General features: G+C 36.6%; 1 protein-coding gene across 1 annotated transcript; it reads right to left on the reverse strand.

Annotated features, from left to right (window-relative positions):
* Positions 1-6,614: 6,614 nt before the first annotated feature.
* Positions 6,615-9,722, reverse strand: LOC115999774 (disease resistance protein RPM1-like). Its single transcript, XM_031239684.1, has one exon. The coding sequence runs from the start codon at positions 9,570-9,572 to the stop codon at positions 6,813-6,815; it is 2,760 nt and encodes a 919-aa protein (XP_031095544.1). The 5' UTR covers positions 9,573-9,722; the 3' UTR covers positions 6,615-6,812.
* Between the last annotated feature and the right edge of the window lie 1,704 nt (positions 9,723-11,426).

Raw genomic sequence — 11,426 nt, forward strand, 5'->3', positions numbered from 1 at the left:
CTCTTCGGCCCTCACTCTAAACCACCAGGACCCATAACATTTTCTTTATTATTGTTTTTGTCTGTAATGTCTTTGGAATGGGAGGAAATAAGAGTAAAAGAGGGAGTGTTGTCGGGCATAGGATGAAGAAAGAATAAAGGTGGGGGAAGAAAAGACAAAAAAGAGAAAAAGACAAAAATGGTGGGAGAAATAAAAGAAAGTGGAGAAAATTATGGAAGAAAGTGGGAAGAAAAGACAAAAAAGAAAAATGACAAAAGGTTGTGGGAGAAAGAAATCAGGAGAAAGGAAAGAAAATAAGGAAAAGAACAAAAATATATATAATATAGTGTAGTGGGAGACAAAAGTACCACTCTAATATATTATTGTTATCTTAATTTAAATTCGGAAGGGATATTTCTCTAATATCTTCCCATCACCACGCTCCTGTACGAAAATTATTGAAGATGAATTCCCATCACCACGCTCCTGTACGAAAATTATTGAAGATGAAGATTCCAATGGAGGTGGAGATTATTGAAGAATTGAAGATGAAGATTCCAATGGAGGTGGAGATTATTGAAGATGAAGACTCCAAAGATGAAGATTGTAGTCCCTTATTAGAAATGATAGATTTTTGTATCCTAATTTCTTTGTAATGAGACTCTTGTAAAAATCTCCGGCTTTTCCGTTTGGGGTTTGACCGACCTGCACGGATTTGTCCGGTTGAGGATGCTGTATGCCTATGCTTCGTCATGGCACTACTCTCCGACCCTTCCGTTTGGGGTTTGGCCGACCTGCACGGATTTGTTCGGTTGAGTGTGCCCATGCCTCGTCATGGCACTTGGAAAAATCTCCGGCTCTTCCGTTTGGGGTTTGATCAACCTGCACGGATTTACCCGGTTGATTGTGCACATGCCTCGTCATGGCACTTGAAAAAGGACCATTGTGGTCGCAAAAGGGCCATTGTGGTCGCAAAAAAATAAATAAAATCCCGCTCCTCAGCGATGAGACCCCTGCGGTCGTCAAAGCACCAGCTCGGTAAAAAAGATGCCTTTGGCACAAAAAATCTTGCGCAATATAGTGGCTTTGGGTGCCCGCACAGCCCCAAAGTGGTGCATTAAGGTATCCCTCGGAGTGAGGGTTCATTTTTAGTTATAGAAGTGGAGTTAGGAACTAACTTAGAATTTGCATATCAGGATAGGCATGCATTACATGCATATTTGCATTTTTTATCTTATTTTTTGCAGGATTTCTAAAAAGCTCACGGGATATGAAGAATCACTAGGGGACATGAAGAATCACTCGAGATTCAACCCAGAAAAGCTGATCAAGCTGCATAAAACCAAGACAGCCCCCTTTTATAGTCTTTAAATGATTACGCCTTTTTGGTTGTACTCTTTTTCCCTTAGCTAGGTTTTTTCCCATAGGGTTTTTCTTAGTATAAGGTTTTTAACGAGGCAACCAGCGTAGATCACGCCCCTCATGCTTAACTCAAACTTGAGGGGTTCATCACAAACTATTAAAGCACTCAAACCGGGGAGATTTTGCTTGTAACAAGTTGGCCGCCCGGAGCACATTTTACTTCTCGAACCTGACGACTCTCGTAGATTCAAGAAGTGGGGGACTTGTGATGGGTAAATACCCCAAGGGACTATTGTAGAAATACAATGTATATAGTCCATGTATTATTGTACCCCTAAAAGGTCGGGTGTCCCTTAGGAATTGTTAAAGGGCAAGTGACCTTTGGGAAATATTATATTCCCGAAGGGTCAGGTCCTATTCCTATATAAAGGACCTGACCCTCCACTGTAATGGCAGCCTTGGATCCTGGCCTCTCGACCCTCTCTCTCTTGTTCACTATGGGGTTCTTGGTTCTTCTCCAGGGAGGAATCCATGGCTTTCCTTCTCAATCATACACACTCCATACACTACATCATACACAATCAAACAACACGTGGTGTAAATCCGTACCCCGTTTACATTTACGCCATCAACTATTAAATAATGTACATTCAGTATTAAAATAATGTATTTTTAGTATATTGAAAATATATATTGTATTAAAGGGAGGTACAATACTAAATGTACATTCAGTACACAAATAATGTACATTTAATATATTAAAAATGTACATTTTGTTATGGTTCACACATCACTATGTGGACCATGGTTACTCAATAATTTGCCATAACGAATGGGTAAATTATGTGAAGCTTGGTGACGTCTAAGGAGGGAGAAAGATATATAGCCTTTGGGTACAAACTCTAGATAGCAAATATAGAGATAATGAGGGCACGCACACGGCAAAGGGAAGAGGAAGGAGTTCTGATTGTAGCAAAGTCAGCCAACTAGTCATATTCCAAGAGAACAACTGAATACATCCTTCCCTCTACGGTTGCTGCTGGAGATATCAATAGGCGAGCAAANAAAAAAAAAAAACAAACTCTCCGACCCTTCCGTTTGGGGTTTGGCCGACCTGCACGGATTTGTTCGGTTGAGTGTGCCCATGCCTCGTCATGGCACTTGGAAAAATCTCCGGCTCTTCCGTTTGGGGTTTGATCAACCTGCACGGATTTACCCGGTTGATTGTGCACATGCCTCGTCATGGCACTTGAAAAAGGACCATTGTGGTCGCAAAAGGGCCATTGTGGTCGCAAAAAAATAAATAAAATCCCGCTCCTCAGCGATGAGACCCCTGCGGTCGTCAAAGCACCAGCTCGGTAAAAAAGATGCCTTTGGCACAAAAAATCTTGCGCAATATAGTGGCTTTGGGTGCCCGCACAGCCCCAAAGTGGTGCATTAAGGTATCCCTCGGAGTGAGGGTTCATTTTTAGTTATAGAAGTGGAGTTAGGAACTAACTTAGAATTTGCATATCAGGATAGGCATGCATTACATGCATATTTGCATTTTTTATCTTATTTTTTGCAGGATTTCTAAAAAGCTCACGGGATATGAAGAATCACTAGGGGACATGAAGAATCACTCGAGATTCAACCCAGAAAAGCTGATCAAGCTGCATAAAACCAAGACAGCCCCCTTTTATAGTCTTTAAATGATTACGCCTTTTTGGTTGTACTCTTTTTCCCTTAGCTAGGTTTTTTCCCATAGGGTTTTTCTTAGTATAAGGTTTTTAACGAGGCAACCAGCGTAGATCACGCCCCTCATGCTTAACTCAAACTTGAGGGGTTCATCACAAACTATTAAAGCACTCAAACCGGGGAGATTTTGCTTGTAACAAGTTGGCCGCCCGGAGCACATTTTACTTCTCGAACCTGACGACTCTCGTAGATTCAAGAAGTGGGGGACTTGTGATGGGTAAATACCCCAAGGGACTATTGTAGAAATACAATGTATATAGTCCATGTATTATTGTACCCCTAAAAGGTCGGGTGTCCCTTAGGAATTGTTAAAGGGCAAGTGACCTTTGGGAAATATTATATTCCCGAAGGGTCAGGTCCTATTCCTATATAAAGGACCTGACCCTCCACTGTAATGGCAGCCTTGGATCCTGGCCTCTCGACCCTCTCTCTCTTGTTCACTATGGGGTTCTTGGTTCTTCTCCAGGGAGGAATCCATGGCTTTCCTTCTCAATCATACACACTCCATACACTACATCATACACAATCAAACAACACGTGGTGTAAATCCGTACCCCGTTTACATTTACGCCATCAACTATTAAATAATGTACATTCAGTATTAAAATAATGTATTTTTAGTATATTGAAAATATATATTGTATTAAAGGGAGGTACAATACTAAATGTACATTCAGTACACAAATAATGTACATTTAATATATTAAAAATGTACATTTTGTTATGGTTCACACATCACTATGTGGACCATGGTTACTCAATAATTTGCCATAACGAATGGGTAAATTATGTGAAGCTTGGTGACGTCTAAGGAGGGAGAAAGATATATAGCCTTTGGGTACAAACTCTAGATAGCAAATATAGAGATAATGAGGGCACGCACACGGCAAAGGGAAGAGGAAGGAGTTCTGATTGTAGCAAAGTCAGCCAACTAGTCATATTCCAAGAGAACAACTGAATACATCCTTCCCTCTACGGTTGCTGCTGGAGATATCAATAGGCGAGCAAATGCTTCATTCACATCTTTTAAACCCAATGTTCAAGATAGTAAGCATTTTGTTTCCTGCCAGTCGCTTACTTGGATTATTGATACAGATGCAACGACAGACCACACTATGAATAATGTTACATATTTTTTGGATTCGAATGAGGTGCAAGAAATCTATGTCATGTTGTCGGATGGAAATCGTGCCGTGGTTACTCATGTTGGTTGTGTGCGATTATCTATGAATATTATTTTACAAGATGTATTGTGTGTGCCTCAATTTGAATTTAACTTAATTTCTGTAAGTAAGTTACTAAGAACATGGGTTGTTCTTTGGTGTTTCATGCTAATGGATGTGAAATTCAGGCTGGCAGGGCTCGGAAGATGATTGGTTTAGCTGAGGAGCGAGATGAGTTGTATCGTTTCCTAATATGCCCGATGATTCGTATATCTGACATATCCATTCCTCATCTATGGTGTGACAATCTTGGTGCTACATACATGTGTGCGAACCCTATTTTTCATGCGAGGACTAAATGTGTAGAGATTGACTATCACTTCGTCAGGGATAGTGTTGCTAATGGGGATATTCAGGTGAATTTTATCTCTATTCAGGTGAATTATAGTGTTGCTAATGGGGATATTCAGGTGAATTTTATCTCTATTCAGGTGAATTTTATCTCAACAAAGGATCAACTTGCAGACAATTTTCCTTTCTTAGAGACAAGCTCCATGTGCTTGAGGGGAGTATTAGGACTTTATGAGTCAGAGTTATGTTTCCATGTGCTTGAGGGGAGTATTAGGACTTTATGAGTCAGAGTTATGTTAGGACTATATGTTCCAGTCTCCCCGAGACTCTTCTTGTATATATATATCTAGAGCTGTCAAAACGGGCCAGCCCGGCCCATACGGGCTGGCCCGTCTCGGGTTGGTCGGAAAACGGGTCGGGACGGACCTGCCCCGTTTTCCCACGGGTTGGGATTTGGCCAACCCAACCCGTGTAGGCCGGGCTGACGGGCTAAACGGGCCAGCCCGTTATTTTTTTTTTTTTTTACTTTTTATGTTTTAAATGAATATTATTATTAAAATTGTTTTATTTGTATAAGTTAGAAATTGAACTCCTAACCTCTAAGTGAAGAACTAAGATCATTTCCAATAAAGCACATCAAACCTTTTGAACAAATAACATGTATGTTTATATATATACATATTATACACACACTACACATACATACACACATATATATAATTAAATTTTAATTTTATAAATAAACTTTATACTAATATTTATATAAAGATACAATTAATTGTATTAATTAATACTAATAATAAATTTTATATTAATATTTATATAAAGATACAATTAATTGTGCCAAAGGCCTTGTGGTCAAGCGGCATGAAGTGATTCTCCCTAGTGGAAGGTCATGGGTTCGCCCCTGAGTGGGGGAGGGTCAATAGTATTCAAAAAAAAAAAAAATTAATTGCATTCATTAATAATAATAATAAATTTAATATAAATAAATTAATAAATTATATATTAATATTAATATAAAGATACAATTAAATGTATTAATTAATACTTGTAATAAATTTAATATAAATAAATTATATATAATGCTTGAATGATCTAAATAAATATATCCGTATATAACAATGTTTAACAAAGGTCCTTTGCATAGTTGGTTTCAATACGCACGGGCCAACCCGTATAACCCGCATTCCCACCCCCAACCCTCAAATATATTGTGTAAATGTGGTATTGTATTAATATTTTAAAATATTGTTGCTACCAAGATTTGAACCCTTGACCTTTTACATAACTTACTAGTATTGAAACCAACTATGCAAAGGACCTTTGTTATACGGATCGGGCCGAAAACGGGACGGGTTGGGATTTCTTTGACCCAACCCGTCCAAAAGCACAGGTAAGGGTTGAGCCCGTTTTGACAGCTCTATATATATCTCCTATTCCTACTATTGTAGGTTTGAGTTCAATTATTTATACAAATATTGTGTTCTCATCGTTGTCACTAGTGAATACGCTTGCCATGATTCTCTATTGTAACTAATCTCTATCTCCCCCCCTCTCTCTCTTTATTACTGAACATATTAGATTATGTGTTAGTACTTAGTTGTCACTATTGAATATGCTTGCCATGATTTTCTATTGGAAGTTAATGATTTTCTTGACATGTACCATCTTGAATAAGCAAGGAAAACATAGTCTCTTTGTCATTCGCAAATTTGGGCTAATACTCTCAAAATCATCAACCCCTCCCGATTCCAAAACTGTTTTAGATCAGAATTCTCAAAATCATCAACTAGATCCGTATATCTACATGCTGGCTATTATTTGGAAGTTATTTACTTGAATTAAAGCAATAATAACATCATACTCTGTAAAATATAATCGATTCAACTCAATTTTTCAATTGCACTATATAATATTTGATATTATAATTTACACAATTGTATATTGATTTAATTATTATTAATATATTATAAGTTTATAACAAATACATTCCGTGCAACGTACGGGTGAAAATACTACTTGCATTATACAAATATTTATAGATTTTACTAATGGAATAATGTACAAATACAAAAAGATAAAAAAAAAATTGATTATTTAAACACAAAAAATATCAACAAGAGAACAATGACAACCACAAGATTTGGAAGAATGGAAAAACAACATCATAGCATAAAAATAAAAAAAGTTATTAATCTTTTTTTGTCAATAATATTTTTAATTTAATAGAGAAGGTTTTCCAAAAAAATTGTCTTGAGTAGTAACTCTTGGTATATGTTCAATCTTCCATCGATCTGATCCTTCAACACTTATGCTTTGAACAAGTTGTTGAGATGGGAGATATAGATGCAATGTTTTCAAATGCTCAACTTCTCTCAAGCCTTCTGGAAGCATTTCTAGAGAACCGCAATCATGTATAGATAGTGACTCGAGACATGTCATAGCTCCTTTTCCTATTTCCCACTTGCTAAGCTTCTTGCACCATATCTTCAGCTTCTTCAGTCTTGGAAAGCTCCCTTCACTGCACAATAACTCGTCTCCACTATAACTCTCAATGTAGAGATCCAACAGGGTTGGCAGTTTCTCCAAACTATTGAAGAAAGCTTCATCTACATCACACATATTTATATAAATTACGCGAAGACAATGGTTAGGAGTGGTAATAAAATTTACCAATTTCCCAAATTTAGAGAGCTTGAGCTTCTGGAGAGAAAGGGGTGGAGAGAAATTTATAAAATCTTGTAATCCATCACTTCCAATAGATAGAGATTGAAGATTTGTGATTTTATTGACAGAATCACAAATTGCTCTCCAGCATTCCTCCCCTTCCTTGAAAATAATATTCAACTTAGTGAGTTGTGGGATGTTTACTAATTCTCTTGCTTGGATGGTATTAATCAATATGCGAGATAATGTTTGAAGCTGAGAAAAAGTGAATACAATATCTGGCACTTGTGATTCAATACTTCCAAAGAAATGTCTCAGTTGCTTAAGCTCTGACACGCATTTAGGCAAACTGTCTATCCAAGTGAGTTTCAAATCCAAGGTCTGTAGATTGTGCAATCTTCCCAAGGAATCAGGAAGACGTGTGATTGGGCTTTCAAGATAACTGGACAGACTTAAGTACCTAAGATGAATTAGATCCCCAACCTCATTCGGCAGTTCCTCCATATCATCAGGTAACCATTCCAACACCAAAACTCTGAGCAACTTCATGTTTTGGAACATCTGTGGGAATGAATTCACACCAATAATCCCTTCACAGCGGCTGATGATGAGTGTACGTAGCTTCTTCATGTTTTCGTAGCAATTGTCGAGCTGATCAGCCAATTTTAGCTCGCCTTCCACGACGATCAAACTACGCCTTTGCTTCCACTCAAGCTTCCTGCTACTTTGCTCCAATTTGATGATTTCAGCAAACGTTTCCCTTCTAATCACCTCACAAGCCACGTCACGGTAAAGGTCGTGCATTCCGATTCTTCCCAACTCTTTACCACTGTACTCATTGGGAAGGATCTGAAGCAAGCTTCTATTTTTGAGCTCAAGGAAGTAATCCCTTGCTATGGCTTCTAGTGTATGTCTGCCACTATGGGGATGGGGATCATCATTGATAAACCCCTCCGCAATGCACATGCGGATCAACTTTTGGGCACTAATGGCATATGTTTTGGGGAACATTGCACAGTATAAGAAACATGACTTTAGGTGAGTTGGCAGTTCATAATAACTCAACAACAAGGCTGTGTTGAGAGATGCTAGACTGCCACCTGCTTCAAAGTCTTGTGAGTAGTAGTCAAGGCTTTTGAGAGCATCCCTCCATTTTGAAGGATCATCACCTTTTGTGGACATCAACCGAGCCATTGCAAGAATTGCAACAGGTAAACCCGAGCATTTCTTAACCAATGCTTTTCCGGCTTCTTCAAGCCCATTAGGCCAGCTGCAGCTATCTAAAGCCAATTTGCAGAAAAGGCTGCATGCCAAATCAAATTCTAATGGCTTCACCTCAACATAATGAGGAACAGCCCCAAGAAAAGACCCATTGGCTATATTTTTATCACGGCTAGTCACGATAATGGAAGATGCACTGTGGCCCGGAAGTTTTATTTTAGCCAAGAGATTATTATCCCAAACATCATCAAAAAATACAACATACCTCTTCCCCTTCAAGTAGTTGCAAATGTGTTGGTGGAGAGAATTTTCATCTGCTTTCTCCAGTTTAGACGGCATCTCTGTTCCAACACTACTTGTGTAGAGCCCATTGATTGTTGTCCTCAGAACAAATTCAATATCTGAGGAGTGGTTCACATCAACCCACCAACAATAATCAAAGCTGCGATTCTTCTTCACTCTTTCATGAACTTGCTTCGCCAAAGTAGTTTTCCCACAACCTCCAGCTCCCCAAATCGTGATCAACTTCACTTGACCACTACGCTTCTCAATCAGTTCTGCTATCCGGTTGACTTCCATGTCAATCCCCACTAATTCGTTCTCCTCCATATATCCACTCCCACTGCCCATCAGTAACTCATTTCTTTCGTCAATTGTCTTGAGTTTTATACCGTACTTTGATTTGTCTGTTTCTAGAGCAAGTAGCTTCTCATCCATGGCTTTTAACTGCTGATGGAAGCAATACTGTATCTTCACCCTCTCCACCAAGCTCTTCACGTTGGCAAACAGGGACTTTACTTCACAAAAATTGCAGGGAGGAGTATTGAGTTCCACAAGCTTGGAATCCAGCATGAACTCCTCAACCAAGTCCTCAAGTTGAAGTGAGGTATCTCTCAGTTGTGTCACCCAGCTCTCTGCTACTTTGGTGTCTTGTTTCCCCTTGCCTGAATCCTCAACGTAGCCTTTCATGTTGGCTAGCCGAGCACTGATTTTGTCCACCTCATCTTTGATTTTCCACTGGAATAATACTTCTTGGAAAGCTTGCTCCTTCAGCTTTCCAACTACAAAATCAACAATAGCACTAGCCATAACGTAACTATGGCAAAACACAGATCAGATTGTGTCTTCTGAGTAAGTATACCAATTGAACAAGTTAAAGATCGATTTGCTTGGTTATTACATAAAAAGAGAGAGTGTTTTTTTTTTTTTTTTTTTTTTTTTGAAACAAGAGAGAGTGTGTTAAAGCAGTAGGACTTGCTTGGTGGTGAATGGTGATGCATCCATGCTTATTAGTGCTCCAGATATTTATAGATCAAACAATCAAATAAAATAGGCTTATGTGGAATTTAGAGTTAATATCAATTGAGGTCCCGAATATAATGACTTTGCCATCTATGCTCCTAAATTTTAAAATTGATCATTAATGGTCCCAGAGTTTCAAAAAGTGACCAAATATAGCCCTACCGTTATTTTCATCCGTATGCACCATGAAAAGGAAGGGCAAATATAAAGAAATATATATATATACATATATATATATATATATATATGTATATATATATATTGTTATACCATGTGCCAACGTTCATATTGCATTATTCACTGAAAGTACAGAATATCTTATCTACCAAACATGTTACTTGCAATTAACATATTTTGTACTTGCAGTTAAAAATTTAAGTGTTTGTAGTTATCATGTTATGTGTCTGTAATTACTATTTAATAGTTGTAATAGTATTTAATAGTTGTAATAGTCAGTTTGTAGAAAAATAATATTACTAAACTCATATACCATAAGACTCAAATTCTCACGTATATGTGTGTGTTCAGCCGCTTATAAGGATTCATCAATAGTTAAAGCTTTAAGTAAAGAAAAAAAAAAGTCAATTTTATAATGTTAGTTGCAGAGGGTAGATACAAAATATGTTAACTGCAGACACATAATATATTGTTAACATATTATATGCTTACAATTAACATTTTTTTTACAATCAATTAACAGTTTAATTTGCATATGTAATAATTAACATGTTCTGTAGCTCAATTTATTTACAGACATATAAACTGTTAATCATAGGTACAGAATACATTAATTACAAACATAAAATCTGATAATTATTTTAGACCAAAAGGTACATAATGCAAAGCAACCCTGGTTGATGATTTAATTTGCCCTCACTGGATCATCAATTCACTAAAATAGTACGTAGTAATTTATTTAAAAAAAAAAACTGAGAGAATTGGCCCTATTTGATAAATAAATTTTTGAGTTAGTTTTTAATTGTCTGATTTCATTTAGTAGTTTGGCAAATACATTTGACATCGAATTTTTTAATCCAAAACTAATGTTGTAAAAAAATATACTAGCTAGTAGGAGAATATTTTAATTTGCCTTCTTGAAGAAAAATTATCAAATTTCATTAATGCCGTCACTTCTTTTCTCAAACATCATATCCTTTCCCCACTTTTTAACTTTTTATTTTAATTAACTCACAGTTTTTATTTTCTTTTAAATCTTAACTAGTATTTTCGCCCGTGCGTTGCACGAAATGAATTTGTTATAATATTTTAAGAATATTTAGATCGATATACAATTATATAAATTATAACATCAAATATTATATAGCGCAATTGATGAAATTGATTTGATTGATTATGTTTTCTGATGTTTTCTTAAATATTAAATATCAAAAAGGAAAGTATAATAATTTTCTTATAGATATTTAAATATATATTAACTATATACATAAATATATACATCCGTTACAGTTTTCCTAATTATATAATTATAATAATTCCTAATTGCCTAATTGCCTATATGTAATCAGATAAATAAAACTAATGTAATATTATAGTTACTACCATACTGCTATCACATCAGTTTGTACTATAATGCAATATTACCAATTATAATTAATACTATTCTATCATAATAATTACCAT

Source organism: Ipomoea triloba, chromosome 1, assembly GCF_003576645.1.
Source record: "Ipomoea triloba cultivar NCNSP0323 chromosome 1, ASM357664v1".
NCBI lineage: Eukaryota > Viridiplantae > Streptophyta > Magnoliopsida > Solanales > Convolvulaceae > Ipomoea > Ipomoea triloba.